At 37.6% G+C, this 17,589-nt stretch overlaps 3 protein-coding genes, 1 non-coding gene and 1 pseudogene across 7 annotated transcripts; 2 read left to right on the forward strand and 3 right to left on the reverse strand.

The window, feature by feature from the left end:
* Positions 1-955: 955 nt before the first annotated feature.
* On the reverse strand, positions 956-5,911 carry GCR1 (G-protein-coupled receptor 1). Of its 2 annotated transcripts, none has more exons than XM_021949589.2 (9): positions 5,445-5,911; positions 4,990-5,021; positions 4,717-4,886; positions 4,443-4,537; positions 3,741-3,842; positions 3,586-3,642; positions 3,179-3,322; positions 3,012-3,073; positions 956-2,847 (listed from the first exon to the last, which is right to left on the reverse strand). In XM_021949589.2, exons 1-9 carry the CDS (start codon positions 5,625-5,627, stop codon positions 2,742-2,744), a joined length of 951 nt encoding a protein of 316 aa, XP_021805281.1. In that variant the 5' UTR covers positions 5,628-5,911; the 3' UTR covers positions 956-2,741. The 2 variants fall into 2 exon arrangements, with proteins under 2 accessions (XP_021805281.1, XP_021805280.1); XM_021949588.2 differs by having other exon boundaries at positions 3,003-3,073; positions 5,445-5,909.
* COPT5 (copper transporter 5) lies at positions 1,489-2,054 on the forward strand. Its single transcript, XM_021949590.2, has one exon. It carries the CDS (start codon positions 1,489-1,491, stop codon positions 1,936-1,938), a length of 450 nt encoding a protein of 149 aa, XP_021805282.1. The 3' UTR covers positions 1,939-2,054.
* Positions 5,912-8,691: 2,780 nt separating the features above from the next.
* On the forward strand, positions 8,692-12,789 carry LOC110749424 (protein-tyrosine-phosphatase PTP1 pseudogene; annotated as a pseudogene). Of its 2 annotated transcripts, none has more exons than XR_015832933.1 (2): positions 8,692-9,004; positions 11,612-12,789. The product of XR_015832933.1 is annotated as a protein-tyrosine-phosphatase PTP1 pseudogene, transcript variant X2 (transcript). The 2 variants fall into 2 exon arrangements; XR_015832932.1 differs by lacking the exon at positions 8,692-9,004 and adding an exon at positions 9,836-10,328.
* A 1,271-nt stretch (positions 12,790-14,060) lies between these two features.
* ARSK1 (root-specific kinase 1) lies at positions 14,061-16,078 on the reverse strand. The gene is made up of 5 exons (XM_021949554.2): positions 15,579-16,078; positions 15,352-15,487; positions 15,080-15,219; positions 14,828-14,951; positions 14,061-14,735 (listed from the first exon to the last, which is right to left on the reverse strand). The coding sequence occupies exons 1-5, from the start codon at positions 15,987-15,989 to the stop codon at positions 14,308-14,310; spliced, it is 1,239 nt and encodes a 412-aa protein (XP_021805246.1). The 5' UTR covers positions 15,990-16,078; the 3' UTR covers positions 14,061-14,307.
* A 963-nt stretch (positions 16,079-17,041) lies between these two features.
* Positions 17,042-17,113, reverse strand: TRNAE-UUC (transfer RNA glutamic acid (anticodon UUC)). The gene has a single exon. It is a non-coding gene; the product is annotated as a tRNA-Glu (tRNA).
* Between the last annotated feature and the right edge of the window lie 476 nt (positions 17,114-17,589).

Here is a 17,589-nt window from a genome sequence, read left to right on the forward strand (position 1 = left end):
TTAACCAAGGGCATTTTTTGGTATTTTGAATGTTTCACCATTCTCTGCCTTTTGCTTTATATATACTAGCCTCTCTGCATGCGCTTCCGCGCCTGCGAGAGGCTTTTTTTAAAAAAATTTAAATTTATTTTAGAATTAAAAAAGATAATGGGTAGTTGTGTTCCATAAAAAGAGGATCCATTATCTGAATTTTTTTTTTTAAAATTTTGTTAATATGAAAAAGTGTGAATTTACCATTTTATCCTCATTTAATTAATAATTTCAATTCTTAATATTTGCATTAACCAAGGGCATTTTCTGGTATTTTGAATGTTTCACCATTCTCTGCCTTTTGCTTTATATATATAGATATATATATATATATATATATTTAGTTATATACTCATTCTTAGCATTAGTGATATGGATAAATTCTACACCATTTAATTTCGGGAGTATTTTTGCTCATTACTTTAACCCAATGTGTATCATAATCATTATTCTCAACACTTGACACGTGTCTATAGGCACAATTATAGTTTCATAAATACAACAATGATTATGTCAAAGGACACGTGTCAAGTAGTAAGCAGGGTGATGAGTTTACACTTTGGGTTAAAATGGTGAACAAAAATATATAAACAAACCTATTTTTAAAAAACCAATATATGACAGGTGGTCCTATTGAATTTAATTTTGATTATTAAATTACTTTAATGTTATATTGAGTGTTTTGGTTTTTTTATTTATAAGGTTTTAGGATTAGGCTTATTTTAATAAATCAATAGCACTTTTGTAATTTATAAAAAGTTCGAAGCATCCTTGTTATGTTGTAAATGGACTTTGATGTGTTTCTAAAGTCCATTTCATGTAGGTTTTTTTTATATAGTTTGGGCCCTATATTGGTATAATAGTAAATCTCCCTTATTTTATTTTATCCCATCAATCAATAAAATAAATTATCATACAGGAAACAAATAAAATTTTATGTTTATTTTCTATGAATAAATTAAATTAATACATGAAACAAATAAAAAAATTATGTAATTTGCCAAAGTAGAGTAATTAAAATTACAGTTTGTTCAAATATTTACCAACAACCAGTCAAAATCAGCTTTCATAATTGGTTTTCCAGTGCATCGTCCAACTGTTAAGTTTCGATTCAAACGACGCTTAGCTGGCCCATATCTTCTAAATTCCAAACTAACCCTTCCAAACACTGTTATTCCAAATGAACCAAGACCAATAAACAGACCACAGATACAAAGCCCCACGAGATTCCAACGAGACAAAACCGTAATAACAGAAACTTCCGAGGGCATTTCCTAAACCCGCACATCACCATCGTACCAAACAAAGTAGTTGTACTACACACACCAATGGATCAAAAATTCATAAACAAGCGATAGAAAAATCGAAAAAAATAGGAAAAAATAATCAATTTTCTTTCTTACCGGTCTTCGCAAGTCTTCTTCTCCAAACTCCGTCGTCCCCAAAATCGAAGCGAAGATGATGCACATGACCTTCTACTGGAGCAAGGACGTGACAATCCTGATCGACTCTTGGCGGACCACTTCATGGACGAGTTACTCCCTCACGCTAATCGCCTGCCTCATCGTCTCGGCCTTCTACCAGTACCTCGAGGACCTTCGCGTGCGGCTTAAGACAGCGTCGTCTTCAGCCGCGAAAGCCTCTTCGCCGGCGCCGATCCAAACTCCGCTGCTCGGTGCGAAGCTCGGCGGCGCCGGAGGGAGGTTCTCGGCGGCTCGGCTTGGTGGAGCCGTGCTTTTCGGGGTGAACGCGGCGATCGGGTACCTGCTGATGCTGGCGGTCATGTCGTTTAACGGAGGCGTGTTTGTGGCTATCGTTGTGGGGCTCGCGATTGGCTACTTGGCGTTTAGGAGCGGGGACGATGATGTGGCAGCAACTGTGGTTGATAATCCTTGCGCTTGTGCTTAGATTTTAGATATGATCAAAAGCTTGCAATTTGCTTTGCAGATTTGCCGTTTTCTCTATGAATCTGTAATGTAATTTTCTTACTATATAAAATCTGAATGGTTGTGATTTGTGCTTAATTTCTAAGCAGAAGGAACACTTTGGTCAAAATTATTGTGGTAAAAAAGGTAAATACCAATCAAAGTCAGGACAGTAAATTGTGAAGGTGGCGAGCTTGTGGCCGTCGTTTCGGCGCTGGCGTGTCGGACTTCTGCTTGGTGTTTAGGGCGGAAATGAAATGAGGATTGCTTAGATACGACGAAGGTTGCATTGTCGTTTTGGATAACACTAGGGAAGAAGCCCGGACAGAAACTATGGCGCAATAAGTTTGGGCCTGGCCTTGTAAGGCATTTCCTATTCTTAAATTAGGAAAAAAATTCAAGTACCTAAATCAAGTACATAACTATGAAAAATTGGAACGAAATAAAATGCCTAGACAAAGACCATTCCAGCCCTTTCTCTATAGGTAATACAGCTTAATGGGTCAATATTTGCACAATCACAGCTTCTACACAAGATTCTTCTACTTGAAACAACCCTCTATGGACACATCTATCACAAAACAATTTCAATCAATCTCATTATGGAACAAGTAGAGTTTGAAGATGTTAGTCGTGTTCGAATCACCAGAGAGAAATGAGTGCAGTTGACTTTGCACCGATGTACGTCGATGTGTTCCTCTTTCATTTCTTAATTCCGTCCAGGTCAAATTTTAATGAGAAAATGTTGAAAATTTTGGTAGGTGCAGATAAAATATGTCCCACTTGCTAGTGCTGATCTTCAATTTTCAGTGCCACTAGTTCACTCTCTTGCTGTTGGTTTCTAAACCTTGAACTGTTTGGGAACCATCTTTGAAGTCTGTCTGGCCAAAACCTAATAATTTCCAAACACAACCATTCATTCAGGAATAATGCATCATTTTGAACAAGACTGATGACAATAAAATCAAATATTGCCTACTGCCCTTGAGACTGCCCTTGAGACATAGACAATGGAAAGGAAAAAAAGAAGAAGCAATTGAAACTTACAGATCCAACCTTTCATATATTGCCCGTCGCACTGAGGAGTTCAAGCCATAGGCTATTGAGTTGAACAGGCCCTATATTCATCAGGATAAGCCATAAATTAGTAAATTAGACAGCATTAAGTTACAAACAATGCTCTTGGAATAATAAATTGCCCATTATACAAACCAAAAAATTACCATAAGTGCAGATGTCCCAACATCAAGAAGTGAGAGCCAAAATATTTTATGACCTGGTTCAATAAAGTCATGAATGCGGTTGATTGTGCCAAAAGCCCATGCTCCTATCAGGATGAGGGGATAGTATCCCCACCGGTTTAAAGCCTGTTGAATGGAAACAATAAGAAATAATTCAGAGGAAGTATTGCAGATACAATAATTTTTTTTTTGGAGAAACCATTGCAGGTACATTTAAATGATATAGCATACAAATAATACATACATGAATCATGGGACCGCTAATAACAAAAACTAAAGAAACATCAATAAATATCCATTTCGCATATTCATTCCCTCATTTCTATGCCTATATATTTGGGAACTGGGTCTGAGTCTGACCCTAGGAAACCAGTTGCAAGACAGTATACCTTCATTTCTGCTCTGGCATCAGATTGATAAGTCCGGTCTGACATGCCGACTGCCATCTATAATTTTCAAAGCCGAACTATGATCTCAATAAGTGTAAACTAAAGTGAGTTCAAATTATTTGGCTGAAAAAATAAATGATAATGGGAATACATACTCGTCTTGCATTCTTCAGCATGCTTATCACTTGAAAGTACGTAAAACCGTTGTAAAGAATTGCACCCCAGAGTGGCATATAAAATGTTATAAAGTGAATTGCCTGTAAGAATGGGTGGAAAAATTAGAGTGCAGTGATGAAAACTCAGTTACATCAGGCAGCTATAGAACTCCAATTAGACCAACTGTGCAACAATGACTTAAGGATGCCTAAAATTGCAAGTTCTATAAATGAACTGTTGGTTTCACATGACAGGTTTGTAAAGCCAAAGCTTATTTTTGTATCTACTAGTAGTACATGTTAAGAATTAATGAAATTCAACTATTAGGAAGTAGAGAACTCTGACACATATTCAGGATTAACATAGTCCAATTGTAGATATCATTGTGCATGTGATGATTAGCATGAGTAGGGCATAGATTTTACTCCATTATCATTGATTTTTACATGTTTAATCTACACTTGTGGTATCTGGCCAAAAAGATTTGCATTTGGGGTATCAATGACAGCAGCTTCGACATTAAAAATATTCTCCCAGACATCATCAAGAATTCCTCCCAACCAATGAGGTTCAAGGAGTTGTAATTTGTAAAGCCAACTAATTGCAGAAGAACTCTAGAAATTCCCAGAGTCTGGAATGGAAAGCAAAAACATACAGTCTTCAGACAACATTCTTGCAGCCAATAGGTACTGTGCACTTACCTTTCCAGTACGCCCTGATTGTGACCAACACCATGTTCCAAGGTGGCTATGGTTATTACCAATAGAGCGCACCACAGTCATAACTAGTGAAGTCCCTGTGAAAACAAAAAGAAAATAGAAGCACATGAACCGTAATGAGCTTCACAGTTTAAATATAACAACTAATGGCATTACTCTCTCTCTCTCTCACAGCAGTAACATAAGAAGAAGCTAAGTTTTCTATAACACTGGAAGCAAAATGAAAGATATTTGGCAAAACATAAAAAGGTCATACCCCAGACATACAAATGAAACATTGCCTCCATATCTTCAACATCCGTTTTGTGTCTAACAACGGTGCGGTGGAGGGTAAACGCAATCGTGGTAGTCCATAGGAAAGATGCTACACAGAAGAAATGAGTGCTATAGCCATGCGAGTAACAGAAAAATCCTCTGGATGGATCCCTGCACAAAAGAGCAACTAACTTCCCTTATATCACTTAAAAGCCAGAATCAGATAAATTTGTTATAGTATCTGACTGCACTTGTGTCTGGGAAGCGAGCTTACCCAACCATGCTGAAGAAGCTACAAAGCATATCCTGCATAACAAAATAAGCAATAAATATTCTTAACCATGTGGACGGTAACAATAACAATAAAATGGCTTTCTTCTGTTCCCAATTTAATCAAACTTTAAGCTAAACACTAGAACGAAGCGAGTCTTAAAGAACAACAAAGCCCTAAATCCTAAATGTTTAGAAGAGTTATGTTGAATCTTTCAAGCTCAAGTCACCAAAGTAAAAGCCACTACATAAAGCTAAGAAATTGCACATTTTTCTAACAATTTTAAAGTAATCAAATGCAATTTGCTACAGATTAAGTTCAATTTCCGAGTATTTAGCGAAGCTCAAGTGTCCAGAAATAGAAAACACCACGTCACCGGCAATCGAGCAATTAGATCTAATAACAGACGCAATTTTATCATTTTAAGCAAAATTCACAGAATGAGAGAGAAGACATACAGAGAGGGCGAGGTAGAAGACGAGCTTGAAGGAGAACTTGCGGAGCTCTTTGAAGAGAACGTAGCAGAGGACTATGAAGCCCGACCCGACGAATGAGAGGCTCGCCGCTCCGGCGTTGACTGCGGTCAACACTTGGCGATCGTACGCCGTCAGTCCTCCGGCGACTTGCCCCGTCGCCGCCATTTTCTTCTCTGTGAATCTCTTTCTCTGCTTGTAGTTGTTATGATTCGATCGCGCCAATACAGTCAGATACTCGGCCCGAGTCTGTGGATACAGAATTTCAAAACGTTCTTATTTATGTTGTGACGGCAGTGGTCACTTTGGTCGAGTGATTAATGCAATTCTCTGCTGCTTTAACTTTCAAGTGTTTCCGCGTGGGTTCGAATCTTAGAGGCGAAGGAGTTGCAGGATTAACAACAATTCTCTAGCTCTTTCCAAAACATGATTCATTTGGGCAAATACATCGTTTTTAATTTTCAATTTATTTATTTATTTTGCTACCATGCACATGATCATTTATTTAGGACTGAAAACTACTAAAATCATGTCATATAATTCACAACGACAATATACTAAATTATTTTAATATATGGAGAGAGGGTTCAAATTCGGCTATAAAGGAACAAGCATACTACCTTAGTAAATTGGCCTAACTCACATTTACAATCATGTCACCCAATTTACGTATCAATAAGTTATTACAATATTTACTTTGTTGCTGAGGATATATACAATCTTCATGTATCAAGAAGTCATTTATTTACTATTTCCTTTTTGGGCTAAATAAGAAAGATTGGACTTCCATACATGTGTATTTTGGTGTTTATATCACTAGTTCTAGTTTGTTTAGGCTCGAGCCTTTTTAATTTATCGTGAAGATGGGTTAGTACGCCCTTTTTTCCTTCCTTTTTCTTTTTTAATTCATCATTGTACTTTGTATAGGCCTGAGCCTTATATATATATAGGGAAGCGGATCCATGGCACCATATTTTTGACACAAGTTTTGACACAATTTTCAGGCCATTAGATTACTCCACTTTTAATGGATGAGATTAAATCTGACATAACTTTTTTACATAAAAAATAAATTAAAATGTTTTTCTCTCTCCTCTCTCTATTTTCTCGAAAGGGTAAATTTCTGTCACAAATTATTATTATTATTTTTTCTCTCCTCACTCTCTCTTCCCTCACTGTTCTCTGCTAATGATCTCTGGACAAGGCAGCCGTCGCCATGGTGAACGCTCTCAAGCACACCTTACACAAGGTCACCATACAAGAAAGGAAATGATAGCCTTATTGCCCAGCACCCAATCAAGAGGTGGTGGAGAAAAGATGGGGAACAGGACCTCTCTTATCTAAGTTCACTGGTTAGGTTTGTAGTTTGTGTTGCTTTCTTTGGAGCTTTAAAGCAAATATGGTAGACAAGTCCTTATTCTTAGTTGTTCTGTTAAACATCAAATTGTTCTGGACAATCTTTCTCTGATCAATTGAGATTAGAGTTTTAATTCAAAAAAAGAAAAAAGAAAAATCTATCTTGATGCTTTGGTTCTTTTGCTTCATTCAGAATAGACATTCATTCATTCCCTATGTTTTCTCTCTCTATTAGGTAATGGTGGTTGTTGTGATGGAAATGTGTTATGAGAAATAATAACGGATTAACATAACTTAATTAATAAATTATCAGCAGTAACTCTAACAACAAAAAGTTCATGCTACACAAGGGATTTCAAATTTTTTTGGAAAGAAAGAGAGAAAGATCAAGAAGTTTTTTTGGTCTGATAAAAGAAAGAGTTTAGCAGTGTGTTGATGAAGAGAAATAGGAGGGAGAATAACGTGCCTTCTGTACTACCCCTCTCTGTTTTCCTGCCTGTTTACAATAGGATCTGCACGATAATAACGTGCGGACATCCAGATAAGAGAATAACTGTATATATATATTCTCTACTTTCTATTAGTTTTTTTGGACAATGGTCATGTGACTTAGAAACATATCCGTCTGGGAACGTGCTCATAGCGAATCTTGAGTTTGTGTATTAGGGTCATATCTTAGAGTCATGTAGACCGTTAGTACCTGCATGTAGGGAGATTACAAAGGCTTTAGAACAGCATCTTTGACGTATTTAGTCACATACCCATTCTTAGCACTAATGGTATAGATAAATTCTACACCATTTAATTTCTATAAACAAACCCAAAAAACACCCAAAAAATAACAGCTTGCCCTATTGAATTTAATTTTGATGCCCTATTGAGTGTTTTGGGGTTTTTTTAAATGAGATTTTGGGGTTAGGCTTGTTTTAAGAAATCAATGGCAATTTTGTAATTTATAAGAAGTTAAAAACCTCTTTGTTATGTTGTAAATGGGCTTTGGGTGTGTTTTTAAAGTCCATTTCATATAAGATTTTTTTTAATAATTTGGGCCCCTATATTGAGTATAAAAGCAAGTCCAGCAGCACGATTTTGTGGGGGGGGGGGGGTTTGGGCCAAAAACACATTTCCAGCAGCATGGGCTAACCCGAGCAGGAGGTGGGGGCCACAAGACTGGGCTGGCACGAGGGGGAGTTCAGCCTGAGTTCAAGCTTGGGTTTGTTGATGTCAGCAACACAATTTTTTTTTAAAAAAAAACGAAAAAATTCATATTTTTTTTAAATAAATACTTAGTCATATTTTTCACTTCCCACACCAAAACTCTGTACAAATTTATCTCCTCATATCTCATGTGAATAGTTGTTGCCATGACAATTGGTGGAAACACTACAACCTTTTGCAAGGGCAGCAACTATTCACGTGAATAGTAGCTGCCCTAGCCCTCCCTTGCCATGGCAAAGGACAAATTGTTGGAAGTGCTCTAATAGTGAATCTCCCTTAATGAAAACTATTTTTTTTTTGGGAGTATGAAATGAAAACCATTGAAAGATAACAACAACAAAATAAAATGGAAAACAAAAGAAAAAACATTCTGGTCTATTTGGAAAGGGTAAATGGCCGAAAATCCCCCTGGATTATTTCGACTGTCGAAATGTCCACCCTGGAATATTTTTTCAGCCAATTTAGCCCTCAGATTATTTTAAATGGTCAATTTAGCCCCTACCGTTAGTTTTCATGCAATGTCATCCAATTTTCTGTCTAAATGTCACATAGGCATGTGACTCACTGTTCAATTAATTTTTTTTTTAAGTTTAAAATAATTAAATTGTTAAAACTACAAAAGTGAAGAAAAAAAAAAAAAAAAAGGGGAAGGCAATCATCGTCTTCCCCAGCCCCTTCCTCCCAAGACTATATCTGCAATCCCACATCCACAAGGGCTTTCGAGTGAATGCTAATGGTTGGTCAGTGTAAATAAACATATAATTAGAATCAAGATATGTTTTCATCTTCATCGACACCTACTTGTTCTTGATTGGATCAATGGGATTTAGGGATTGCATTTCACAGTGTTTGGATATTCTGGATGATTTTTATGGGTGATTGGCAAAGAATCCTTTGGTTTATTTGAATCTGCACTTTTCACACTCATTTCTTGCTTCCTAGCATCAGGCCTATGGTCCATCCAAACAAAGGTAGGAGTTCCTAGAAGGAACCTTACTCACCTGTAAGTGTTTTATAATAACTTTTTGGATGTCCTTGCTTTACACACTTGACTATTTCAGATGTCCTTCTATAATAACTTTTTGCTGTCTTCATATTGTTCGTAGAATTGGTGAAATCACTTGCAAATTTAGAGATGACAGAGTGTTCTGTATATTTCTTTTGTTGCAATGAACTTTATTTGGTGTTTGATTTGTCTCAACCACTATGGGTCTTGTTTTATTTGAGACCGTGGGTGTTGGGTGTTGGCTAAGTGTCCATTGATTTGGTTTTGCTATCAATTTCTTTTGCTAATTTTTGTTACCTGCGGACGAGCAAGGGGAGGGAGGCGGTGTTAGAATGGATTTCATATCTATGCATCTGTGTTGTAGAGAAGGCGTTGTGCACTTGGGGAAGAAGACAACGCCTACTTTGAATCGGATTCTTGAAAGAAAATGAGAGAGAGAAAAGAATGAGAAAGAAAAATGAGAGAGAGACGCAGATATGGAGTAGATAGGGAGAGAAGAAAGAAAAAAAAAAAGAGGAAGAAGAACGGGAAAAAAAAAAAAGAAAGAAGAAATCATGATTTCACTTTTTTTGTGTGGAAGTATTGTCCTTGTAAAATGACAAATTTACCCTTATAGTTAACAGAAAATTGGATGGAGGTCTAAAAACTTGACAGTATGGGCTAAATTGACCATTTAAAATAATCCGAGGGCTAAATTGGCTGAAAAAATATTCCATGGTGGACATTTCGACAGTCGAAATAGTCCAGGGGGGTTTTCGGCCATTTACCCATTTGGAAATAAACCAATAGTCAAAAGTTTAAAAGCCCAAAAAGAGATGGGTTCATGACTTCTCTTTCTGAAACTTCTTCTTCTTCTCCTTCAACCCAAAAACCTTCATAAAGCTATTGCAAACTCTTTTGAATCCACGGGGTTTCCCCTGGATTGATTTCCTTTCGGCTAATAAACCGAGCTTCTCTCCCCTCCCTTTATGTTGTGGAGAGTTTTTTCCCCCAGTTTTTTGCTAGGATTTTGCTCTCTTGCCTTTTGGCAAGCTTTTGTCTTCCCCCATTGCCTTTTAGGGGCTGTTTCTCAACCTTTTGGGCTGATCTTGCTTGATCTTGGTAGATCTCCACCTTTGCCCTCTTGTTGTTTGTGCTATTGATTTTTAAGGGTTTGGTGGTTCTAAGACCTTTTCCATGGAGATGGAGTTGATGGATCTGGTGGGATCTACTTCTTTGGTGTTGTGGGATCGTGAGGGGTTGCTGGAGATACTATGACTTCCTTTAAAAGTCAAGGTGGAATTAGAGTGGTAATTGCTCTTTCACTTTTTGGTGTTTCCAGTCTCAAGGATGCTTCAGAGTTGGTTTTCCACATGATCTCTGTTCAACATTGGTTCCTGAGTTCTTATGGATCCTATCATCTTCAACTTTCAGCGAGTTAGGGTTTAATTAAATATAGAGTTTGCTCATTGTTCTTGCATTGGTTGTTTTTATTGTGTTATTTCTACTTTCTTTTTTACTTTATTGTGTTTTTATTCTTTCTATGTGATCTTGTATCTGCCTTCATATCAACGAATTTACTATGTTCGCCAAAAAAAAAAAAAAAAAAAACCCCAAGATGGGTTCATTACCCCATACACCCGCATATTTGGACCACAACAAAACTTGAACAAAAGAAAAATGACGATTATATGCATGCGATTGTCGCCCAAATTTGAATTTTAATCACACAGGGCTATCGTCTGTGCGGGTCACTCTGACAAAATCCCCAAATCTATTCGACACAAAAGAACAATCCCTAAACCAAATTCCCAGACGACGTCGTCGCTCGCACTACCGTAGCCGCCATGACAGCTCTGTCGAGTTAGTAAAGAAGAGGAAAGCACTGGCTTTTACAATAGATATCTAATTGGTTGAAAGCAGCTCTTCTCTTTTTCTTTTTTCCACATATTGAACTTTGTAAAAATTCAAAGTTTGCATCTTTTTTTTTGTCTTTCCCTAGTATGCAATTGCGTTGTGGGTTCGTTTCCTTTCTGTTGTCATCTGTAATTTGGGTATGCTTTTTGTGAAATAGATTCAAAAGTTTATTAGAATCATGAAATTAACCAGAGAAGATTACCCAATAACAGTCACATTAATGGCGGATTCATTTTAGGGGCAATTGCCCCCATTGGCTGTGAATGTATGATTATAACTGAATGTGTTTTGAAGAAGTGACTTTGATATTGGTATTGCTGGCTGTGTAACTTAAGATGTCAATCTATAAACGAAGTTGTGGGTATTTAACTAAGATTTCGATTAAATTAAGATTTATGCAATCTGTTTTGATGATTTTGTAAGGATGTAATGCCTAGTAGAGTGAGAGTTCAATGGCTCACTAATAGCATGATTGTATCTAGAGAAAGAAATACTCAATGTATTGGTAACGAGGTCACCATCCAGTCTTTGAGAAATATGAAAATTTGTTGAGAACAATTGTAAATATTTAATGTTTGAAATTGCTCAGCGTCCTATCTTTTCTAATGTTTGTTTTTTTGGAGTTTCTAATACAGCTCAAGGTCAATGAAGTTTTGATTTGGTTGTTTGTCATCAGTTTCTTATATAACGCAAATCTGGAGATGCCGAAGACCAAGAGGATGAGGGAGATGTCGAAGACCAAGGTTGATGATGTGACCGCACGGGGAAAATCCCAGAAACCGGAGAACATTTCTTCAAGGGGCTCTCCCCACCACAGGAGATCGCCTTACAATGGCTACCGCTGCAACGAACGCCCTCCCTTCTTTGGAGTTGTTGGCCTATGCTCCGCCGCCAAGGAGACTCACCCTCGCTCCCCATCAGTATAAGTACTGCTCATTGGCTCTCAAATTCTTCAAGGACAAGCTCCAGATGCCTGAACAGATCAAACAAGAGTGGGATCAGTTAGATGCCATTTATATAACACAATCTGAGGCGGAGAAGCGTTGCACTGTGGCTCTCAACAAAGTCAATTTTAGCAAAAACCGTTATGATGACTACGTAGCGTTTGACGAAAATAGGGTTGTTCTCAACTATTCTGCAGCAGGAGACTACATCAATGCTAGCTTCATCACATCATGTTCCTCTTCTTTTATTGCAACACAAGGTCCACTTTCAGAGACCTTTGAGGATTTTTGGGAAATGGTAATCCAGTACCGTTGCTCTGTAGTTGTCATGCTTACTGACTTGGATGATAATAAATGTGGAGATTATTTTCAGGCAGAAGGTGATGATGGCCATAGAGAATTTGGGAATATATCTATAGCCACTAAGTTGATAAGAAGTAGTGAATTTGGAGATGGAAATTCAGTAGTGTTGCGCCTTTTGGAGGTGAAGAAGTATAAGGTAGAGTCAGACTCAGAGGAAGCACCCATGTCTGTTTTGCATATTCAGTATCCTCAATGGCCTGACCATGGAGTTCCCGAAAACACAATTGCTGTTCGTGAAATTTTGAAAAGAGCAATGTATCAAGTAGCACCTGCCATACCCGACTCTGGTCCAATTGTGGTACACTGCAGTGCGGGTGTTGGGAGAACTGGAACATACTGCACAATTCATGACACATTGCAGAGAATTATTTCTGGGGACAAGTCTGCTTTAGATTTAGTTAATACAATAACCAGATTTAGGTCTCAGCGAGATGGAATGGTCCAGAAACCGGAGCAATATTGTTTTTGTTATGATGCCATTATTGATGAATTAGAAGACCTCATCTCGGATCCAGTTGAATAGTGAAATCAACAAAACTAAAGTACTTGCATTTGACAAGAAGACGAGGCCCAATGCTCCTACCTACACTGCTGTGTTATGGGGCAAAGAGCTTGTGCAGGTGATGATGGGGGTTTCGTGCTGTTCTTTTTGGTTTTGAATGTTGGCTTCTTCTTTTTTTCTACTCGTGGGAGTGAGTGATGCAGGACAACAAAAGAAGAAAAAAAGAAATTGATTAATTTGACTACATGATGCCAAGCTAAATTTTAAAATAATTTAGCATGAGATTTTCATAAACAAGGACCATTTGATAAAAGATGTCCATTTTCAAACTGGAGTAGGGTCCCAAAATTACGATGTGTGAGAGGGAAAGACAGTAAACTACATTTCGCTAGTAATTATTGGTTTAGCTGCGGTTAGCGATGAAATAATCCGCTGCTAAAGCATCTTTCCGTATTTGAAACCCTAATTTTGTCGCTAAAGGTCATGAAATCGCTGCAAACCGCAGCAAAAGATACAAAACCATCATTTAAAAGAAGACTACCTACCTCATGCTGATTGAAGTGTTTCTACCTCAGTTCTTTGGTGGACATTTATTTATTTTCTCCCCCCCATAATATACATAGGCAACTTAGTGAACCACAAAAGGAGGTTTATCTACTATTGGGCTAACATTATACCGATAACAAAATGGAGAGGTGTGACAATAACTTAAAAATCCTTATATCTTAGGCAATGAACCTCCATTTTACCAATATTAACATGAAATATCATGGATGACTTTTATCTCATATTAAAATGAATAAAAAGGTAAGCAAGGTGGATAACTTTTGCAGATGTAGAAGGTTAGAAGCCCGGAAGAAACCCGTAAGTTTCTAACCAGTTGTTCCATTTCTTTGATTAAAACAAAAAAAACAAAAAAAAAACCAGTTGTTCCATTTTGTCTTCTTCAACTTAATATATGTCATGAAGAAAACATCACACGCTGGTCTAGAAGGTTAGTAAGCACGAGAGACGATGAACAAAAGAACATTCAGAACAGGACATGGGATGGGAATTTTTCATATTATAGTGAACACCGAAAAATGAAGTCAAGCTAGGCCTACTTGGTTGGTTGGTGAAGGCTTTCAAGCAATGAATTGGTGGGCAGGTGTTGAAATTCCTGATATTACAGTGAAGACGTTATCAGAGGGGGCTGCGTTCTTGATTTGTATATTGCTATTGGAACTTGGAATTCTTCCCTTAGATTAAGATATATGATTAGGTTTTTGTCAATTCACACAGTCAAGTGTAGCATTTTTTAATCAAATCAGGTGTATCATTAATAAACATGATATCATTACCATATCCATGCTGGCTTTTCACCATATTTTATTACTAGTTTGCAAAATACACTGTCATGAAATCTTGAAATCCTTTATTGAGATATGGTATGTTCAGTTGCCCGCTGATGAGATGCGGAGACGACATGTATCAACGATCAGAAATTTCGTGCGAATGATTGACTGACGTTAGCAGAGTCATTCCTTTCTTCTCAATCAATACAAATTATTTGGAGACTGTACACTACTTCCAACTTTCTTTGCCATCCTTTTGTGCTTCACTTGTTATAATGCCTTGTATGCTACTATTACTATCCTCCTCATTTGGTGCTACATAAACAAATGGCCTAACAATTAACCCCTCATTGAAGTTCTGAAGAGGCTCCAAGATCATGACCACATCACTCATCATTGGCCTATTCTTTGGCTGGTGGCTCAGGCATGCGTAAGCCAATGCAGCCGCCTTTCGAGCCCCTCTTGTGGAGTATTGTCCCTCCATTGTTGGGTCTATAATCCGGTCGAGCTTTCTGGGGTCCTTCAAGCGAGGCTTTGCCCATTCTACAAGGTTCTGTTCTCGATTTGGGCGGGTTTTATCTATGCACCGTTTACCTGTCAGCAGCTCTAACAGAACAACTCCAAAACTATACACATCACTCTTGGTTGTCAATCGACCTGAATTTAATTAGGTGCTAAACTTGATTAGTTTATGACTTATGAGAGATTTATTAGAGTCTTGTCTTTTCCTAAATAGCTATTGGGTTTACCTGTCATGATGTATTCTGGGGCTGCATACCCCTGTGTTCCTATTATACGTGTGGTTATGTGTGTGTCTTCTCCTTCTGGACCATCCTTTGCTAACCCAAAATCTGAAAGTTTAGCTGTATAATCCTGAAAGGGAAAGAAGTTAATTCAAAATCAATCTTACTACCTTCTATACTTCTTCTTTTTTATGTGACAAAGATCACATAGCCATCAACAACAATATAAGAGAGCTCAGAAAGAAAGAAATAACTTACAGAGTCCAGCAGAATATTTGAAGTCTTAAAATCTCTGAATATGACAGGCTTATGATCGGCTTCATGGAGGAAGGCTAGGCCCTTTGCCGCCCCAACAGCGATTTTCATTCTTTTCGACCACGGCAGAGCAGAAGAATAGCCTGCAGTACATTTAGCGAGAAATAGCACACATGACATCAGTCAATAGACACAGCAATATCCAACCCATTCAATAAGCTTGGCAGCTGATTGATTATAGCAAAAAATTTCAAGAGAAATGGAAAGTAACTCACTTCTGAAAAGTTGGTTTTCTAAGCTTCCTCTTGCCATGAATTCATATACAAGAAGCCTGTGCTCATCTTCACAACAATATCCAATCAGCTTGACAAGATTAGGATGCCTCAGCTGTCCAAGAAATATAAGCTCTGCCTGCAACAACAGAAACAATGCAATGCTATTCAAATGAAAAAGGCCACTATGGTCACTTGAAAGTCAAATGTGCAACATATAGTAATCAAACCAGCCACTCCCTATGGCCCTGCAAGCCATCCAAGTCTAACAGCTTGACAGCTACAGGCTGAGGCTTCAATCCAGGCCTAAGCTTGTCATCAATAAACCCCTTGAACACCGGTCCAAACCCGCCCTCACCAAGCAGATTACTCCATGAGAAATTACTTGTGACAACTCGAAGCTCCGCTAACGAAAAAACATGAAGATTAAGGCCGATGACAGAGTTGGAAAGATCATCTGCAAAGAGCGTTGAGCTGGGATCATCGTTTATATCCGAGAGGGAAAGCCTCTTCTGCAGCAAAGGGTTTTGTTTTAGAATTTGTGCTCTTTTGCAATCTGTCTGCAACCGGTTTTCTAAACGTGCAGCGCTTTTGTAACAGCCTGGGATGATGCATTTCCATGTGATCTTCTCATGAGCCATCTTGAGAAGACAACAGAATGGCAGTTGTTTAATGTCTTGCAATGATGAGACAATTATGCATATGAAGGCTGCTTAGAGACCTCGTCATATCATTTAGTCACCTACTATATAATATATTGCATTGTTAATAACAATTTATACAGAGGATAATATTCTTATTAATTATCTTATACACACAACAGTTCTACCAAGGCATATCTGTGTCTTTGTATCAGTTAGGGATGGCCAATGACTTGCCTACCACTTTGACTTTTTAAAACTATAAATAGAGGGTTCTGAGCCTCTGCATTTAGAGATGGTACATTTACCTGCATTTCATAAAATCTGGATCATTCAACATATCCAATGCTTGTGGGGTATGCCACATCAGCTACAATAAGTTATTAGATTAAGTACAAATACAAACTATCTTTTAATAAATACAAACTACATCACCAAACAAGTTATTAGATTAAATTTGCAGAAGTCCTTTTTCTAGTAGTCAAAAAAATAGATTAGAAAACCCTTAAATGTGTAAAATTAAGGCAGTCCACTAAGAAAGAAAATGGGACTTATTATATATATATGACATACCAGAATACTTTTTTATTCATTCAATTATGTATCTTTTGGGGCAGGTGAGGTGAGTTGTGCTAAATTATTTTGGTTAAGTAAGTAAGGTGTTAAGAGGTCAAGATCAGCTTCTGCCAACTGCAGTACAAATACCAATTTGTGTAGTATTTCGTCAACGCCATACATACCAAATTTGTAGAATTAATGTAGCTTGACCTGTCTTTTGGCTAAACTGGAAATCCATATACAACGATATTGAAAATCAATCAAATAGTACACAGATAGGCATTGACAGGAATTTAAAATATAATTCAGTACTGACCTTGTCGTATGCTGATTGATGAAGTTAGAGTTTTTGGTCAAAAGGGAATGGGGTGAACAAATCAATCTACCTGCAACTTTATCTTAACTTTACTCATGGGAATTTTACCAAACACCTTGAGTGGTTTTTAGCCTTTCAGAAATAAACTTGGGTTTAAAACTAAATAGAAACAAAAAAGTTCCATTGCCGGGAATCGAACCCGGGTCTCCTGGGTGAAAGCCAGATATCCTAACCGCTGGACGACAATGGATTACTTGATGAAAACGGCAGATACTTTTTATTTATATTTGTTTGGAATTGTGTGGAAGACCTGGCCTGCTCACCTTATGCACCATTGTTGTACCAAGTAAAATGAGTTAGGGTTGTGTGCCGTCTCTTACAACAAATTCGATTCCTCTCTCGAAATAATAATAGTTTAGACGAAAAAGTTAAAAAGAAAAGCGCAAAGCAAGTACTGCATAAGTTCTTTGCTTGCAATATGGTGGGCATTTCCTTTTACTTTGGTCAAGCAAGATAAGCCCATCCTTGACCTTCTCCTTCCCTTCTCCATCAGTAAGCTCAAATTCAAACATGCACCAGTAGTAGGTGCATACACAAAAACCAAACTCTTTCAAATCAGAACTAAAGCCATCGATCATCAGTGGAATATTAAAAATATAAATTTGTAAGTCCAACCCATTATACCCATAACTGGGTGGGTGATAGCAATATGTCACCCAGATTTAG

Source organism: Prunus avium, chromosome 1 (assembly GCF_965620075.1).
Source record: "Prunus avium chromosome 1, drPruAviu1.hap1.1, whole genome shotgun sequence".
Classification (NCBI taxonomy): Eukaryota; Viridiplantae; Streptophyta; class Magnoliopsida; order Rosales; family Rosaceae; genus Prunus; species Prunus avium.